Genomic DNA, 20,818 nt, shown 5'->3' on the forward strand with positions numbered 1-20,818 from the left:
TGGTAAATAGGTTTAAGCTTAACTACACAGGTGTTTGCATACTTCAGGTTTACAATTTTAGGAAAATAGATAGCATTTTCCTTAGAGTCTTTGGTACTTTTTTAGGAAAGAATAGAAGATTCTGGATTTGAGACTGAGAGAAATTTGTGATATTTTGCATACTCTTTACCACATGTGCTATCACTTATCTTTGTTGTGTACTTAACTACACTGCAAACTGTTACTAGAACATTGCCCAGAAGCAGACTGTAAGTTCCGTGAGAGCAGAGACCTCCTTTACCTTGCTCAGTTGGATCCATAGTGCCAGATGTGTGGTAGGTCTCTCATGTGTTTATTTGGAATGGGTGATGACTTAGGAGATGATGGGTGATTGGCATTTTCTTGCTGCTTTGTGCTTTTTTTGTATTTTGCACTTTTTTCAAATTAAAATATTTTGATAGCCAGAAAGAAAATTATTATTATTATTTATTTATTTTTTTTAAAGAGTAGACACCTTTGAAGCAGTTTGTTCTGAAGTTTTCAGACTGGCATATTTTTTGGTGTAAGCTGCGGAACTGTGTCTGTCGAAACCCTGGTCCAGTGCCTCCCTGTGGCCTTTGCTCTTTAAAAAAAAAAACTGCTACTTAAGTAGCACTTAACCCAAGATTATATTACTGGGAACTTTATTTTAGTAAACATTTTTTACAAAGAAATGTTCTTTAAAAGTCTTAGGAAGAAAAAGTTTTGAGCAGTTTTAAGAGAGACTAAAGAAGTCACTTTTAGTCACATTAATCTTTTAGAACATGTTTTTCTTAATTGAAATTTGCCCTTGCTAGTTCTAAAGTTAAAGGAAGGTTGGGCAATCCTACTTCCGTAGTGATACTGCCTCGGAAACCCAAGGAGGGGTCGCTAGGAGTCGGGGCCGACTCGACGGCACATGACAACAACAACAACAACAAGTTCTAAAGTTACTGTTCTCTAGTCACATTTTATATCAAATATATCTTACTTCATAAGTTACTTTCTTAATATGCTTATATTTCTTGTATTATATCGCAAACCAAAAATCCTATGGAGCACCATGCTGTGAAGGGGAAGGAGAACTCTGTCTGTGCATGTGAGGTGTATCTGTAAGGCAAATAACAGTTTTGGATGTAGTGAACACCTAGCTTTTGACTTGCTGAAGTCAAATGTGCAATACTTTATTGCTTCTCTGATTTTAAAGTTGATGAATAACATGTATTTTCCGAGGATGAAAGAAACAATTGTTAGTTTTTACTCTCATATGCAGACTTTCTGTTTTCACTTTTAAGATTGTTTAGAAATTTTGCACTTTTAAGATTTTAGAATTTTGTACTGTTAAAATTTAGTTTTACCTTTGAATTAATATAAATAATTTTCACAAAAATATTCCCGAAAGTTAAAAAATCTATACAGACAAGTTAGAAAATGCAAACTCATTTATAACTTTGCTCTATGGTATTAGGTTTCTGTTGCTGTATACCAGATTATCACAGCATATAGTTATTATTACTGTATAATCTCTTAAGTCTCAAGGGGCAGAATCCAGCATGTGTTAACTGAGTTCTCTGCGGAAATCAAGTTGGTGGCCAGGGCTGTGCTCTTATTTGATTCTCAAGGTCATTTAAGTTCGTTTCGGTTGTTGGCTGAATTCTGGTTTTCTGTCTTCCCTGATTTTTGGCCAGAGTTGGAGGGTGAGTGGGTAAGAGTAGTGTTGTTGTTGTTATGTGCTGTCGAGTTGGACCTGACTCATAGTGACCCCTCCTTGGGTTTCCGAGGCAGTATCACTACGGAAGTAGATTGTCCCATCTTCCTTCCAAGGAGTGGCTGGTGGGTTTGAACTGCCAGCCTTCTGGTTAGCAGTCAAGTGCCTTAGGCACTATGCTACCAGAGCTCCTAGTAAGAGTAGTGGTTGCTCTCAGTTCCTAGAGACTACCTTTAGTTTTTAGCCACGTGACCTGTTCACACATAGTATTTTACATCTTTTAAGCCAGCAGGAGACTCTCCAGTCTGCTAGTGGAGTCTTAACATAAGGCAATCATGAGTTACTGTCCCATCAGATTCACAGGTCTGTCCACACTCAAGGGGAGGAGATTGTGTGGAGTGAGGGTTATATGTATGAACAGGGACCATCCTAGAATCCTGCCTTCCACAGGTAGTCTAACAAAACTGATTGTTGTTTTGTAGTGTTTTCTTTCATTATTTTTTGTGTGCTGTATTTTTATTTATAACATGTAAATACTTCATCCTGATGATTTATAATTTTTATTACTGTAATTTATAAACATTTTCACAGTATTTATAATTACAAAATAAGGCATATTATTTGAGAGTTCAAACATCTGTAATGTTAGTTGTCATCAAATTGATTTTTGACTCGTGGAGACCCCAAGTGCATAGAGTAGAACTTCTCCCTTACGGCTTTCGAGGCTGTGGCCTTTCAAAAGCAGATTGCCATGAATGTCTTCCAAGATACCTAATAAAGTAATTATAAAGTTTTTCACACAGTTTAAAAAATGCTGAAACCATGTTACTAGATTTATCTTCTCCTTCATCATGGTGAACCAGAGTTGAGAAAGGAGAATGAACATTAATCTTGTTTTGTATCTGGTTGTTAGTTATGTCCTGTCAAGTCAGTTCCGACTCATAGAAACCCTGTGGCAACGGAACAGAACACTGCTCAGTCCTGTGCCATCCTGACAGTCACTGCCATGCTTGAGCCCTTAGTTGCAGCCTGGGTCAGTCTGTCTCATCAAAGGTATTCCCCTTGTCCACTGACCCTCTGCTTTACCGAACATCATATCTTCTTCAGGGACTGTTCCTTCTGACAACGTGAACAGAGTACGAGAGACAAAGTCTGGCCATTGTCACTTCTAACGAGCACTCTGGCGGTACTTCCTCCAAGACAGATCTGTTTGTTCTTCTGGCAGTCCATGGTATATGTATTCTTCACTAACACTACCATTCAAAGGCATCAGCTCTTCTTTGGGCTTCCTTATTCATGGTCCAGCTTCCACATGCATATGAGGTGATTGAAAATACTCTGGCCTTTGGGTCAGGCACACATCTTTGCTCTTTAATACTTTAAAGAGGTTTTCTACAGCACATTTGTCCAATGCGGTGTGTCGTTTGATTTCTTGACTGCTGCTTCCATGGGCATGATTGTGGATTCAAGTAAAATGAAATCTTGACAGTTTCAGTCTTTCCTCCATTTATCATGATGTTACTTAGTGGACCAGTTCTGAGGATTTTTGTTTTCTTTATGTTGAGATGTAACCCATACTGAAGGCTCTAGTCTTTGGTCTTCATCAGGAAGTGTTTCAAGTGTTTGCTTTCAGCAAGCAAGGTTGTATCATCTGCATATTGCACATTGTTAATGAGTCTTCCTCCAGTCCTGATGCTGCATTCTTCTTCATATAGTCCAGCTTCTCAGATTACTTGCTTAGCAAGATTAAATAAATATGGTGAAGGATACAACCCTGATGCATACATTTCCTGATTTTAAACCATGCAATACTTCCTTGTTCTGTTCGAATGACAACCTCTCGGTCTATGTACAGGTTCCGCATGAGCACAATTAAGTGTTCAGGAATTCCCATTCTTTGCATTGTATCCATAATTTGTTATGATCCATTCAGTAGGATGCTTTTGCATAGTCAGTAAAACACAGGTAAACATCATTCTGGTATTCTCTGCTTTCAGCTAAGATCCATCTGACACCAGCAGTGATATCCCTTGTTATACATCCACTTGTGAATCCATCTTGAATTTTTAGCAGTTCCCTGTCAATATACTGCTGCAACTGTGTTTTTTTTTTTTTTAATTATTTTCAGCAAAATTTTATTTGTGATATTAATGATTTAATGTTCCATAATTTCTACATTATTTGGTCACCTTTGTTTGGAATGTGCACAAACAAATACAGATCTCTTCCAGTTGGTTGGCTAGGTAGCTGTCTTCCAATGCTCTTGGTATAAATGAGTGGGGGTTTCCAGCGTTGCATCTGTCTGTTGGAAAATTTCAGTGGGTATTCTTTCATTTCTGGAGCCTTGTTTTTGTTTTTTTTCCTTTATTGTGATTTGGGTGAAAGTTTACAGAGCAAATTCACTTTCCATACAGTAGGTCACACACACGTTGTCTCATGACATTGACTACAATTTACCCCAATGCAACAGGTCCCCTCCCACTTTCTCCCAGTTGGAGCCTTGTTTTTTGCCAGTGCCTACTATGCAGCTCTGGTGGCGTAGTTCCTAAGGCATGTGCTGCTAACCAGAAGGCTGGCGGTTCTAGTTCTGTAGTGATAATGCCTCGGAAACCCAAGGAGGGGTCGTTGTGAGTCGAATCTGACTCGACGGCAATGAGTTTGGTTTGGGTTACTGTGCAGCTTGGACTGCTTGCTTCAGTACTGTTAGTTCATGATCATGTGTGACTTCCTAAAATGGTTGAAAGCCCAGCAGATCTTTTTGGTACAGTACCTTTGGGTGTTCCTTCCATTTTCTTTTGATGCTTCCTGCTCATTGAACATTGCCATAGGAGCCTTCAGTATTGCAACTCAAGGCTAGAATTTTGTCTTCAATTTTTAGCTTGAGAAATGCTGCCTGTTTTTTTTCTGTTTGGGTTTCTAACTCCAGATCTTTGCACATTTCATTATAATACTTTACTTTGTCTTCTTGAGCTGCCTTTTGATATCTTCTGTTGAGCTCTTTTACTTCACCATTTCTTCCATTTACTTTAGCTACTCTGCATTTATGAGCAAGTTTCACAGTCTCTTTGGACATCCATTTTTGTCTTTTCATCCTTTTCTGTCTTTTGATCTTTTGCGTTCTTCATGTATGATGTCTTTGATGTCCTCCCACAAGTTGAGTGGTCCTCGGTCAGTGGTGTTCAGTGAGTTAAATGTATTCTTCAGATAGTCTCTAAATTCAAGTAGGATATACTCAAAGTTGTATTTTGGCTCTTACAGACTTGTATGTATTTTCTTCAGCTTCACCTTCAACTTGCATAAGAACAGTTGATGGTCTCTTTGACACTCGGCCCCTGCTGGCCTTGTTCTGACTGATGATATTGAGCTTCTCCATTGACTCTTTCCACAAGTGTAGTTCATTTGATTCCTGTATATTCCATCTGGTGAGGTCCAGGTGTATAATTGCCATTTGTGTTGTTGAAACAAGGTATTTGTGATGTAAAATACCTTTGCAAGTAAAATCTTACTGAAGATAATTGAAAAATGGTTGCAGCAGTATATTGACAGAGAGCTTCCAGAAATGCAAGCTGGATTCAGAAGAGGATGTGGAACGAGGGATATGATTGCTGAAGTCACATGGATCTTAGCTGAAAGCAAAGAATACTTGAAAGATGTTTACTTAAGTTTTATTGACTATGCCAAAGCATTCGATTCTGTGGATCATGACAAATTATGGATAACATTGTGAAGAATGGGAGTTCCAGAACAGTTGATTGTACTCATGAGGAACCTGTACATAGATCAGGAGGCTGTTGTTAGAACAGAACAAGGGGATACTGCATCGTTTAAAATCAGGAAGGGAGTGCGTCAAGTTTGTATCCTTCCATCGTACTTATTCAACTTGTATGCTGAGCATATAATCCGAGAAGCTGGATTAAATGAAGAAGAACATGGTATCAGGATTGGAGGAAGACTCATAAACAACCTGTGATATGCAGATGACACAACTTTTCTTGCTGAAAGTGAGGATAACACTACAATCTGCAGTATGGATTACTCCTCAATATAAAGAGAACAAAAATCTTCACAACTGGTCCAATAAACAGCTTCACAGTGGATGGGGAAAAGATTGAAGTTGTGAAGGATTTCATATTACTTGGTTCTACAATCAACATCAATGGAAGCAGCAGTCAAGACATCAGACGACACATTGCATTGGGCAAATTTGCTGCAAAGGACCTCTTTCAAGTGATGAGGAGCAAGGATGTCTCCATGAAGACTAAGGTGTGCGTATCCTAAGGCATGGTATTTTTAATCACCTCTTATGTATGCGAGAGCTGGACAATGAATAAGGAAGACCTAAGAAGAGTTGATGCTTTTGAGTTGTGTTGGAGAAGAATGCTAAGAGTACCATGGTCTGCTAAAAGGACTAACAAATCTGACCTGGAGGAAGTGCAGTCAGAATGCTCCTTGGAAGCGAGAATGGCCAGCCTTCGTCTCACCTCCTGTGGTCTTGTTGTCATTCCCTGGAGAAGGATATCATGCTTGATAAGGTGGAGTGTCAGCGAAGAAGGAGAAGGCCCTCAACGAGATGGATAGATACAGTGGCTGCAACGATGGGCTCAGGTATAGCAAAGATTGTGAGGCTGGAACAGGACTGGGTGGTGTTCTTTTTTGGTGTGCATAGTGTTGCTATGAGTAGGAGACGACTCAGTGGCACCTGACAACAACAGTTTGTGATGAATAAGTCATTGGTCTTGCAGAATTCCGTCATGCAATCTCCAGCATCATTTCTGTCACCAAGGCCATGTTTTCCAATTGTTGATGCTGCTGCTTTGTCCAACGTTCCCATTCCAATCACCAGTAATTATCAGTGCATCCTGATTGCATGTTTGGTCAGTTTCAGAGTACAGAAGTTGGTGAAACTCTTCAGGTTCTTCATCTTTGACTTTAGTGGTTGGTGTGTAAATTTGAGTAATACTCATATTAACTGTTCTTTCTTGCAGGTGTATAAATAGTATCCTATCACTAATAGCATTGTACTTCACGATGGATCTTGAAATGTTCTTTCTGACAGTGAATGTGATGCCATTCCTCTCCAATGTGGCATTCTGGGCAAATGAGACCATACAATTGTCTGATTAAAAATAACCATTGCCAGTTCATTTCAGCTCACTAATGCTTAGGATATTGACCTTTATGTGTTCCATTTCATTTCCTGGTAGTTATTTAGAATTGGGAATAACCATTGTTTTGAGCAAGATCTGTTTTAAAAATGTATTTAAAGTTTATATGTTAATTTGTGCGTATATGTATACACACAGACACACACACTGTTTTCTAAGCTCTAATTTATTAATAACAGTTATGGTCTTAGGGGATGGACTGTTTCTATAATTTTTGTTCTTTTTTCACCTAGTGGGCAAATAAGTTGCTTTAGGTATTTGGCTAATTAAAATAGGTTACTTTTTAGGGAAAGTGGCATTAGAAAGAATATTATTACATTGAGAAAATAATTACTATGTTTTTCAAAGTAACATAGGTACAATTTTTATAAAGATACAGTGGAACTTTTATTGAATTCTCTTCCTTGCTATTGTAATCCTGGGCTAGATCCCCAAAGAGAACAGCAGTGTAATTAACAACACTTCAGTTCTTCTAGTGATTATTTTCATATTACTAAACGTTTTTATACCTGCTTCTTAATCAGTTTTCAGCTTTATTTATTGATCTTTTGTAGCAATGGATGAGGCCTTGGCTCACTTGGGCCACTTCTGCCTGTTGTCATACCTTGAATTTGAGTGTGAAACTCATTGCTTTCCTCCTTGATTGTACCTTCTTTTGTGAGTACTGTGACTTACGTGTGGTTTCTGCTTTGTTTCATAAGCTATAATCCTCTACATTTCTTTTTTCAGGAAATTTATGACATCTTTTTATCTGTTGATTCTTGTTTCCTACTCATTCTATTTTCTTGTTGTGAATTCTTGTATCTCATTGAGTTGAATTCCTTTATTGAGCTCTGGTAGCATAGTGCCTAAGGCACTTGACTGCTCACCAGAAGGCTGGCGGTTCAAACCCAACAGCCACTCCTCGGAAGAAAGGTTGGGCAATCCTACTTCTGTAGTGATACTGCCTCGGAAACCCAAGGAGGGTTCACTATGAGTCGGGGCCGACTCGACGGCAAAACAGCAACAACAGGGAAAAAAAGAAAAATGCCAGGTGCTCTCTTGAAGTGAAAGTCTCATGATTGTGTTGGTCCAGGAACTTGAGAGGTTCCTGATTTTTGGAGTTTTGGGGCATTGTAGTCAGGATCTCAGGGACCATTTTTGAGAAGGATAAACTGGGTTGATCCTTGTTTTACTTATTCTAGATTTACACTTAAGGTTCATTCCATTGATCATAGAACCAACCTTGAAATCTTAATATTAACTTACGAATGAACGAGATGCTGCACAAATGAGATAGTTCTCTGAAATATGGCAGATAATAAGCTTTTTATGGGCTTTTCTGAGATCCTAGTAGAATTCAATTAATAATTGTGCAAATTAGAAAAGTACTAGAGTTTTTGAGTTGAAGAAGTTGCCTAAAATAGCAAGCATGAAGTACAACGTTTTGTTGAATTTTGGATAGTGGATCTCACTCTGTGTGCTTAGGAGGGAGGCATGGATGTATACACTCTAAACACCTGATGTGACAGTTTATTGAAACTACACACATTGATGGGGTTGAGAAATATGTCCAATCCCAGGGGTGCCCAAATTCAGGGGTTGGCCTGTTTTCCTTATAAATTGTATTGGACTATAACTATGCCCATTTGCCTACATACTGTCTCTGGCTGCTTTATGCTGCAGAGGAAGCTCTGGTAGCATAGTGGCTAAGGCACTTGACTGCTAACCAGAAGGCTGGCGGTTCAAACCCACCAGCCACTCCTCGGAAGGAAGATGGGGCAATCTACTTCCGTAGTGATACTGCCTCGGAAACCCAAGGAGGGGTTGCTATGAGTCTCGCCTGACTCAATGGCACATAACAACAACAACAACAACAATAACTATGCCTATTTGCCTACATACTGTCTCTGGCTGCTTTATGCTGCAGAAGCAGAGTTGTGTAGCTGTGACACAGGCAGTACCACCCACAAGGCCTAAAATACTTACTGTTTGGCCTTTAACAGAAAAAGTTTACTGGCCCGTGGCCCAGTCAATAACGAGCAACTTTAATTATTTTTATTAAAGTTGTGGTAGACTAGCCCACAGCAACTACACAGCAACTAAGAATCTCAGTTTAGGGAGAAGATTCCTCAGAACTTGGTTTAAGATTATTAGAAACTGATTTGATTTGAAAAAATTATTTTCAGGTCTAAAAACACACATTTGATGTACCTAGAAGTGACAGTATAGAAATTCAAAGTAGTAGAGGTTTAAAGAGCATTCTTCATTGTATATGAGGGTAGTTGAAACATAAAGAATGAATTAGACTAAAAAGCCAGACTATTAGTTAGTACCTTTCCATTGAAATCATGTCTTAAGTGGCCGATGGAAGGGACAGGTCAGAATCGGGATACAGAGATACATAGGTAGATATACAGAGTCAGTCGTAAGGCATGTCATGTGAGATTGTGTAGTATCATTTCATGGCTTATGAGGGGATGAAGCTTTAGTTTGGGAAACAGAGCGTAGAGTCTGAATGATTAGCAAGCACAGGAGGGATCAGAGGCCCTAGAGCAATTACAAATATTAACTGAGGAAGAATTTCATAGAGCAGATTACAAGAATGAGCAATCACTTAAGACTTTGGAAAATGATGACAGCAGGGAGCCAGAGCCCAAGATGTAGACTGGGATTAAAAGCTACACATGAGAAAACTCACCAGGTAGACACCTCTGGCCAAGAGAGTACACAGCATTGTTATGCTGATGCAGACGTAGAGATAGAAATCATCATGCAGAGGAAAGGAAAAGGTCTTGGAATCAACTGATGATTCTTCAGCATTTTGCATGGTAAGACCATCTCATGGGTTTTGGTCCCCTGGATCAGAAGTTGAGAATAGGTAGCAAATTACAGTGCCAATTCTTGGTGGCAGTTTGACATATCTGATTAGAATGGAGGTTTCAGTAAAGCTTGGTATTTCCTAATATTAGTAATACAGCAGTATCAACAAGTTTGTCAGTTAGATAATATTTCATTATTGAACACTTGCTGTGTACCAGGGCTGTGTCATATCTTGTAGGTATATATCCCATAGTATTTATAGAAATTTATTAAAAGCTTAGATAAATGGGTTAGTTGTTTATCTCTCATATTTTCTTCTTCTAAAGTACTGAACGATAATGGTGACATTCATAAAATTATCAACATGGTTTTTGATAGAGTCATAGAGAATTGAGTTGGATGTTTAGGACTGAGCAACAGTTTCCTACACCATTCAATATTTTGCCCATAGAATCTTACATACTGCAATCTGAGGCTTAAATTTTTTCCTCAGTTCTTTCAGCTTGAGAAATGTCGAGCGTGTTCTTCCCTTTTGGTTTTCTAACTTCAGGCATTTAGGATGAAGAAATGGAGCAAATCAAAACAGGACCTGTGTCCTTACAGCTTATGCTCTAATAAAAGACTACTTGGCTGTTAAGGATTTCTGGGAACTTAGCCTTTGTTTTTTATAGGCAATGAGTGAATTAAAATTCCCTATGAGTTTGACCGAAGGACTTTGATAAAGGATGTGATGGAGTCCTAACCCTTTCAGACATTACTTTGGTCAGGGGTTCCTCTTTGGAAACTTAGAGGGGAAGGATGCTTACACTTTGAGCAGGTTTGAGTTTAACTTGGACAGCTGTTGGAGAGTAGTAGGTGGTGTTGAGTTGGTTCTGATTCATAGGGACTCTGTGTACAACAGAGTGAAAAACTGCCCAATACTGTGCCATCCTCAGAATCATTGCTGTATTTGAGCCCAGTGTTTTAGCCACTGTGTTGAGGGACTTTCTACTTTACCAAACATGATGTCCTCCAGGGTCGGGTCCTTCTGGATACTGTGTCGAAAGTACATGAGGTGAAGTCTTGTCATCCTTGCTTCTGAGGAGCATTCTGATGGTATTTCTTCTAAGACAGATGTGTTCATTCTTCTGTCAGTCTGTGATATATTCAGTATTCTTTGCAAACACCATAATTGAAATGAATCATTTCTTCTTTGGTCTTCCTTATTGGAGGAGTCAGTTGCAGGGATCCAGGTGAGGAGAGGGAACCCAGGCCACACCCCCCAAGCGGCAAGGCAGGAGAGCAAGGAAAGGACAGGAAAGGCAGTGGGAACCGGAACAGATTGAGGAGTCAGGTGCAGGGATCCAAGTGAGGAGAGGGAACCCAGGCCACGCCCCACAAGCGGGAAGGAGGGAAAGCAGGAAAGGACAGAACAGGCCAAGGGGACCGGGTCAGAGTGAGGAGTCAGCCGCAGGGATCCAGTTAAGGGTGGTTGGAGAGGTTGCCAACAGTTAAGAGAGAGAAACTTGTCTGTCAGTTTGTCCTGCTGTGGTGATGTGTTGCTATGAGTCTTAAGGCTGCGCCACTGGTGTTTCAGCCCAGTGGGGTACACATGGTACACAGGTATCAGCCCAGCTTTCAGACTGAGACAGACTAGGAAGAAGGAAGAGGCCATCCACTTCTCAAAGAATTGGCCAGGGAAAACCATATGAATAGCAGAGAAACACTGTCTAATACAGTACTGCTCAACCTTATGAATAGTCTGGAAACATTGTCCAGTACAGAGGAGGAAGATAAGTCACTTACGTTATAAAGCTCTCAAAGTAGGACTGGGCAAGAGCTGCATTATCAGAGTAAAACCAGCCTTACTCAAATGGATAAGGTAAAGCTTTTGAGACCTCCATTTGCTGATATGGTACCACTCAAATTGAGGAGAAACAGTGGCAAACATCCATTAATAATCAGGACATGGAATGTATGAACTATGAATCTAGGAAAATTGGAAGTTGTCATAAATGAAATGGAACTCATAAAGATTGATATCGTAGGCATTAGTGAGCTGAAATGGACTGGTTTTGGCCATTTTGAACCAGACAGCCACATGATCTACTATGCTAGGAATGATAGTTTAAAGAGGAATGGCATGGCATTCATCATCACAAAGGATGTTTCAAGATCTGTCCTGAAGTATAATGCTGTCAGTGATAGGAAAATATCCATATTCCTACAAGGAAGACCCACTAATATGACTATTATTCAAATTTATGCACCAACCACCAAAGCCAAAGATGAGGAAATTGAAGATTTTTATCAACTTCTGCAGTCTGAAATTGACCGAACATGCAATCATGTTAATTATCATTGGTGACTGGAATGCAAAAGTTGGAAACAAAGAAGAATCACTGGTAGTTGGAAAATTTGGCCTTGGTGACAGAAATAATGCTGGAACTCGCATGGTAGAATTTTGCAAGACCAACAACTTATTCATTGCAAACACCTTTTTTCAACAACACAAACGGCAGCTCTACACGTGGACTTCACCAGATGGAACACACAGGAATCAGATTGACTACATCAGTGGCAAGAGGCGATAGAAAAGCTTAATATCTTCAGCCAAAACCAGGCCAGAAGCTGATTGTGGAATAGACCATCAACTTCTCATATGCAAGTTCAACTTGAAGATAATTAAAGCAAGTCCAAGAGAGCCAAAGTATGATCCTGAATATATCCCTCCTGAATTTAGAGAACATCTAAAGAATAGATTTAATGCATTGAACACCAGTGACTGAAAACCAGAAAAATTGTGGGATGACATCAAGAACATCATCCATGAGGAAAGCAAGAGGTCACTAAAAAGACAAAAGAAGAGAAGACCAAAATGGATGACAGAAGAGACTCTGAAACTTGCCCTTGAGCAGAGAGAGTAGCTAAAGCAAATGGAAGAAAGACAAGAAAAAGGAATTGAACCGAAGATTTCAAAGAACAGCTCTAGAAGACAAAGCCAATTACTATAATGTGTAAAGACCTGGAGTTAGAAAACCAAAAGGGAAGAACACGCTGAAAGAACTTCTCAAGCTGAAAGAACTGAGGAAAAAATTTAAGCCTCAAATTGCAGTATGTAAGATTCTATGGGCAAAATATTGAATGATGTAGGAAACATCAAAAGAAGATGGCATGAATACACAGAGTCACTGTAACAAAAAGACCTTGTTGATCTTCATCCATTTCTGGAGGTGGCATATGATCTAGAACCAATGGTATTGAAGGAGGAAGTCAAAGCTGCAGTGAAGGAATTGGTGAAGAGCAAGGTTCTGGGAATTGACGGAATACCCATTGAGATATTTCAACAAACAGACGTTGCACTGGAGGCACTCACTTGGTTATGCCTAGAGATTTGGAAGACAGCTACCTGGCCAACTGACTGGAAGAGATCCATATTTGTACCCATTCCAAAGAAAGGTGATCCCACAGAATGTGGAAATTATAGAACAATATCATTAATATTGCACGCAAGTAAGATCTTACTGAAGATAATTCAAAAACGGTTGCAGCAGTATATTGACAGAGAACTTCCAGAGGTGCAAGCTGGATTCAGAAGAGGACATAGAACAAGGGATATCATAGCTGTTGTAAGATAAATCTTGGCTGAAGGTAAAGAATACCAGAAAGATGTTTACTTGTGTTTTACTGACTATGCAAAGGCATTTGATTATGGATAACATTGAGAAGAATGGGAATTCCTGAGCACTTGATTGTACCCATGAGGAACCTGTACCTTGACCAGGAGGCTGTCATTTGAACGGAACAAGAGGACACTACATGGTTTAAAACCAAGAAGAGAACGTGTCAGGGTTGTATCTTTTCCCCATACTTATTCAGTCTATATGCTAAGCAAATAATCCGAGAAGCTGGACTATATGAAGAAAAATGTGGCATCAGGATTGGAGGAAGAATCATTAACAACCTGAGATACGCTGATGTTACAACTTTACTTGCTGAAAGTGAAGATGACTTGAGTCACTGATGTAGATTGAAGAATACAATCTGCAGTATGGATTACATCTCAGTATAAAGAAAACAGAAATCCTCACAACTGGACCAGTAAGGAATATCATGATAAATGGAGAGAAGATTAGGTTGTCAAAGAATTCACCTTGCCTGGTTCTGCAATCAACACCAATAGAAACAGCAGTCAGGACATTAGACGACGTGTAGCACTAGGCATATTGGCTGCAAAGGAACTGTTTCAAGTGCTGAGGAGCAAGGATGTCTTCTTGAGGACTAAGGTGCACCTGACACAAGCCATGATATTTCCAATTGCCTCATATGCATGTGAGAGCTGGACAATGAATAATGAAGGACCGAAGAAGAGTTGATGCTTTTGAGTTGTGGTGCTGGCGAAGAATGCTGAAAGTCCCATGGACTGCTAAAAGAACTAACAGATCTGTCCTGGAGGAAGTGCACCTGAGATGCTCCTTGGAAGCGAGGATGGCCAGACTTTGTCTCCCCTACTTTTGTCAGAAGGGACCATTCCCTAGTGTCATGCTTGGTAAGGTGAAGGGTCAGCGAAAGAGGGGAAGGCCTTCAATGAGATAGATTGACATGGTGGCCACAATGGTGGCCTGAAGTATAGCAAGGGTAATGGAGCTGGCGTGGGATCGGGCGGTGTTTTGTTCTGCTGTGCATGGGGTCTCTATGAGTCGGAAATGACTCGACAGCACTTAACAACAACAACAGCATTCTTATGAGGTGATTTAAAAATCATGGGTTGGTCAGACATACCTTATTCCTCAGAGTGACCTCTTTGTTCTTTAATGTTCTTAAGTCTTTCGCGGCAGATTTACTCAGTGCAATATGCCATTTCATTTCTTGACTGCTGTTTCCATAGATGTTGATTGTGGATCCAAGTGAAATGAAATCCTTGACAACTTAAGTCTTTTCTCTCTTTATAATGATGGTGCTTATGTGTCCATTTTTGAGGATTTTTGTTCCCTTGATGTTGAGGTGTAATCCATACTGAATTATATCTTCATCAGTAAGTGCTTCAAGTTATCTTCACTTTCAGCAAGCAGGGTTGTGTTATCTGTATATCCCAGGTTGTTAGTGAGTCTTCCTCCAATCCTAATACTGCCTTCTTTTCCATATAGCCCAGCTTCTTGGATTATTTGCTCAGCAATACAGATTGGGTAAGCATGGTGAAAGGATATAATGATGGCACACACCTTTCTGATTTCAAACCACACAGAATCTCTTGGCTATATTAGAATCACTGCCTCTTGGTCTGTGTACAGGTTCTCCATGAGTATAGTTAAGTGTTCTGAAAGTCCCCTTCTATAAACTTAAGCGACATTAAAGGAACTTACATCCTTTGTTTCTCATTCTTTACCACCCTTTGATAGTCCTTTTTGAAATCAGTTATTACTTGTTGTTGTTGTTGTTATGTGCCGTCGAGTCGCCCCCGACTCATAGCGACCCCTCCTTGGGTTTCTGAGGAGGCAGTTGCGGAAGTAGATTGCCCAACTTTATTCCAAGGAGTGGCTGTTGTGTTTGAATCTCCAGCTTTCTGGTTAGCAGTCAAATGCGTTAGGTACTACGCCACCAGAGCTCCTTAATAACCACACACATGTAAAAGTACTATGATGAATGCTTCCAAGATGAAGAACAGTACAATTAGAGCATGAAAAGTGGTATTGATCTAGTGGGCGGTTGGAGAAGGCTTTCCTCATTACATGATGCTTTAAGTTAGGTGGAAGAATATGCATTAACTGTGGGAAGACTGCTGGAGAGTCCTCCAAATATAAAGAACAGGCTGCATTTTAGAGGTCCTTTTGCAGAGACCTGAAAAAAGGCCATAGTGTCTGGACCAAAGGAGTAGAAGCATGGTGTGAGATGAAACCTGAAAGGTAGGGTTAGATAGGCAGGGCTTTTGTGTATGCATATTTCTGTGTTTTTTCCAAACAGTAGTCATTGACTATTTGAAGTGAGGAAGGAATGGTATCAGTTTTTGATCAGATTAGGTTTTGAAAAGTTACCTGAGGACTTGGTATGGAGAACACACTGTATCTATTCAAGTGAGAGAGAAAGATAATTTGGATTATGGTCATAATGGTGGAGCAGGAGGAAGAAGAGAAGGAAATGGAGAAAAATGAGCAGATTCCAGAGATAGTGAAGAAGGAAAATCAATGGAATTCAACCATGAGTAGGTATTTGATCACAAATTGCACTTGAGTTGCTATTAAAGTCTGTTGAGGTTGTTTTTGTAGTGTCCTACTGGCCAAAGTTTGGTATGCAAAATTGTCTTTAATATAACACGATAGGAGCTCTGGTAGCATAGTGCCTAAGGTACTTGACTGCTAATGAGAAGGCAGATGGTTCAAACCCACCAGCCACTCCTCAGAAGGCAGGCTGGACAATCTATTTCCGTAGTGATACCGCCTCGGAAACCCAAGGAAGGGTCACTATGAGTCAGGTCTGACTGGACGACACATAACAACAGAACAACATAGCATGATAGCTAAGCTATTACCATCTCTGAGTACAGTGGAAGTTTCCGTCAGTATTCATTTAAGCTTAGAATTGTTTGTATCTTTCCTAATTATCCCATCTTGTTTTTAATGTTTTTTTCTTAGCACTTCCATTATCTTTTGTTTGTATGAGAAATTTCAAAATCAGTTTCTTTTTGGGAAGGAAATTATTGCTAACCATAATTGTTATTGTTAGGTGCTGTCCGGTCTGTTTTGACTTACAGTGACCTCGTATACAACAGAACGAAACATTGCCCGATCCTGTGGCCATCCTCATAAGTGTTGCTTTTCTTGAGCCCATTGGAGCTGCTGTGTCAGTCCATCACGTTGAGGGTCTTCCTCTTTTTTACTGACCTTCTGCTTTACCAGGAAAGATGTCCTTCTCCAGGGACTGGTCAGTCTTGATAACATGTCTAAAGTACCTGAGATGAAGTCTCACCATCCTTGCTTCTAGGGAGCGTTCTGACTGTACTTCCTCCAAGACACATTTGTTTGTTCTTTTGGCAGCCGTGGTACATTCAGTATTCTTCGTGAGCACCACAGTTCAAATACATCAATTCTTCTGGTAAATCTTGAAGAAGATACCTTGAAGTTTTAAAACTGTTCTATTGAGATTCAATTCAAGTATCATACAATTAACCAGTTTATAAAGTATACATTTCAGTGGATTTTAATATGTACAATCAACACCACAATCAATGTTAGAATATTTTCATCATCCAAAAAAGAAGTACTGTACTAATAGCAATTACCCTCCATTTTCCTCAGCTCCCTTAGCCTTAAATACCTACCAATAAATGTATAAATGTGGCTTTCTGGGACATTTATGTAGTCATATAATCTGTGGATTTTTTTTGTTTTTTTCCAATCTTCTTTCACTTAGGGTCATGTTTTCAGTGTACATGTTGTGGCATATATCAGTAATTACTAGGTTCTCAATTTCATTGAATGGGTAGCACATTGTTTATCAAATTACATATTGATGGAAGTTTGATCATCTTTTGATGGGCATTTGGGTTGCTTCCTCTTTTTAGCTTTTATGCATAATGCTGCAGTGAATATTTGTGGACAAATTTTTATGTCCATAAGTTTTAGTTCTTTTGGACTTGTACCTAGGAGCTAGCAATTCTAGCTAGGTCATATGGTAACTCAGGAGCTCTGGTAGCATAGTGCCTAAGGCACTTGACTGCTAACCAGAAGGTTGGTGGTTCAAACCCACCAGTCACTCCTCAGAAGGAAGACTGGGCAATCTATTTCTGTGGAGATACCGCCTCGTAAACCCAAGGAGGGGTCACTGTGAGTCAGAAATGACCCAGTGGCAGTGAGTTTTGTTTTTATGGAACTCTGTGTTTAACTATTTGGAGAATTGCTAAAGCAGCCCCACTAATGACATATGAAGATTCCAGTTCCTCTGCATCCTTGCTAACCCTTGTTATCTGTCTTTTTGGTTATAACCATATTAGTAAATGTTAAGTGGTATTTCATTGTGGTTTTGATTTGCATATATCTGATTGCGAACTATATGACCTTGATTTTTAGAAGAACCACTTTTATTTCATGGAGAATATAAAAGTGGAAATGTTTGGTAATTTTGTATAATTCCTGGGAATTTGTTTTGATTTATTTAAAATTTGTTCTTTTTCATCAGTTGTATTCCCTGAATGACTACAAACCACCCATTTCTAAGGCAAAAATGACCCAGATTACTAAGGCAGCCATCAAAGCTATTAAGGTGAGTAGGAGATTTTAATTCTGTGTTTTCAGAAATACTATGTAATATTTTGTAGAGGGGATGATTTTTATGGATTATATAGTCTCTTTTTACAAAGTTAATATATGTTAATTTGGAAACAACAAAAAAAACTATCACCTGCAAGCACTCCAACCTCTAGTGATGGGATTCATTTTAATAAATTTTCCAAAACCTTTGAAGCAGTCATTTTCCTTACCTTTCTTAGATGGTAAAATTTTGGTTATGTTTATGTCTTAGTTGTATAGTGCTACTATAATGGAAATACCACAAGTGGATGACTTTAACAAATAGATATTTATTCTCTCACAGTTTAGGATGCTAGAAGTCCAAATTTAGGGTGCCAGCTATAGGAGGAAGCTATCATCTGTGGGGATGATCCGTGTCTCCTTGCAACATTTGTGTGTCTAGCCACCCCTTGGGGACCCTGAGCCCAGAGGGGGGTCACTGCTCCTGGCTCTTTTTCCTTGGTGGTAGTCATTTCCTTCTTTTTCTGGTCACTTCTTTTTCCTTTTATCTCTCGTAAGATAAAAGGTGATGCAAGCCACACCCCAGGGAAACTCTCCTTACAGAGGAGTGACCTAGGTAAGGATGTAGCATCCCACCCTAATCCCTTTGTAACTGATTGGCTGATCACATCATGGAGAATGATTATATCATTACATAGCTGCCAGATTGCATCATTACATAACTGCCAAACCACTGAGAACCATGGCTCTATTATTTCGAGGGGATATAATTCCATCCATGACAATTTCTATCATGGTTAATGTTTTTATCTCTTTTTTGTCACTTAGCGAAATCTTAAAATACAAGTTGATAAAACTTTTCTGAATAGATATTAATGTACTGATTTTTTTCTTACTGATTCTATTATAGATTTGAAAATGGGTCAGTATATAAATTAATTGAGCCTCATTATTTATAGGACATTTAAACTGTGGGGAGGGGACACAGACATGAAGCTAGTGCTCTGATACAGAAGTTTTGAACTTATGTTGACTCATGGGTACTTTTTCTCTAGATAAATACACATAAGCCCCAAATTTTGCTTAACATTTTTTGGCTTATAGAACCCTTTGAAACTCAGTAATAGATACCTCCTCAAGAAGAGTTGTCCTCAGAGCTAGGAATCCCTACTCTAATACAGCTGTTAAAATTGAGAATGAATGAGCGCTTCTTTCTAATGAAGTAGCTATTAACCTATGGATATTTGGTGATAGGTTTTCCTATTCTGAACTAGAACATCATTCATAACCAGAGGCAGCAGTTATTTAAATAATAGTCTTTGAATAACATTATATATTAAACAAATTTCCTGTTTATTGGGAATCTAGTAGGAGAAAATTTCAGGTGATTAGTTGTTTTTGCAATGTTCAAATGGATGAGACTTCGTTTTCAGACTTGTAGACAGTCTTCAAGCATTAAGACTAATCCCTGTGATTATATGCAGAAAATGAAACAATAAAGACAGTTACAAATAAGCACATTTGAGCCAGAGAATTTTTCAGAGAAGTGTTTTTCAGGGTATGTGATAGGTCCAGTATATAGGAAGTTCAGTCTCTTATCTTCATCAGTCAGTCTATACTATTCCACATTATGGTGTGGTTTTTGTGATCGTGATCTTGAGCATGTGCAAACATGTTGTTACTTTTTTTTTTTTTTTGGTGAAAATGACTAATCCCTGCATTTTACCTAACTTTGTTGTTGAACGAAAGACTTTTTTACTTAAGATTCCAAGAGGTGGTGTGGTGGTGGTAGGTACCATCGAGTCAGCTCTGACTCATAGTAACCCTGTGTGCAACAGAACCAGACACTGCCTGGTCGTGCACCAACCCCACAATCCTTACTATACTTGAGAGCCCATTGTTGCAGTCAGTGTGTCAGTTCATTTCCTTGAGGATCTTCCCCTGTTTTGCTGACCCTCCCCTTCACCAAGGATGATATCCTTCTCCAGGGAATCATCCCTTTGTAGGTGCTAACATTTCCATTTTTCAGATGTGGAAGGGTCTAGGTGAGGTTAAGTAATTTACAATGGAGTAAATAGGGTTAGAATTTGAACCCAAGATTCTTTTAAATCAAGAATCTGAATTCTTTAATGATTGATTATTGCCATATGATCAGTTCTGCTCTGTCCTGTATGGTCACTGTGAGTTGGAGTTGAGTTGATGGGAATGGGTTTGGTTTGGTTTTATGGTAGGATTTTGTTTTATTGTTACTGTTTTTAATTACATTTTTTATATTGAAAAAATTTCACACCTGTAGAGAAGTTGCAAGAAAATTCAGCGCCACGTATTCTTCTCTTCACCGGTTAACATTTTGCCACGTTTGTTTTTATTTCTACATACACACACAAACACATAACCTTTCCTTATTTGCTAGAATCATTTGAGAGTTGTACACTGCATTCACGATAGCACTTAATCCCTAAATATTTGAAATACTTAGGTTCAAATTTCCTGAGAATGAAGACATTTTCTTAATTACAGTATAATGATCATATGTAAGAATTTTCACTTTGATATAATACTGTTAGCTAATACATAGTTTCTGTCTGTATTTCACCAGTTGTCTTAGTATTGACTTAATAGCTGTCCCTGGTTTTTTAGGACCTTGTCAAAGATCACACATTACAGTTAATTGTCATATCATCCAGCTGTTTTTTAAAAAATATCAGTTATTAAAAAAAAATGTTTAGAGCAATTGTTTTGCAGTACTGTATTATTTTAAAGTACACTTAGTACATACATGAACTGAAATTTTAACTGCCTTTTAAATCAGATTTAAATGATAACTGTTTCATATTAAGATAAGTTAGTGATTTTTTATCAAGTTTTGAGAAATGATTATTCTAATGGGTGTTTTTTAACATTGCGCTCTGTTAGCACAATCT

At 38.9% G+C, this 20,818-nt stretch overlaps 1 protein-coding gene across 1 annotated transcript in view; it reads left to right on the forward strand.

Annotated features, from left to right (window-relative positions):
- Positions 1-20,818, forward strand: part of SCAF8 (SR-related CTD associated factor 8) — a 121,188-nt gene that overhangs the window by 22,289 nt on the left and 78,081 nt on the right. Inside the window, 1 exon segment of the mRNA XM_007956198.2 lies at positions 17,824-17,907. Within this exon segment, the coding sequence (XP_007954389.1) occupies positions 17,824-17,907 (84 nt within the window).

The sequence above is a fragment of the Orycteropus afer genome, unplaced genomic scaffold (genome assembly GCF_000298275.1).
Source record: "Orycteropus afer afer isolate SDZICR_OR568_19922 unplaced genomic scaffold, OryAfe1.0 scaffold00581, whole genome shotgun sequence".
Classification (NCBI taxonomy): domain Eukaryota; kingdom Metazoa; phylum Chordata; class Mammalia; order Tubulidentata; family Orycteropodidae; genus Orycteropus; species Orycteropus afer.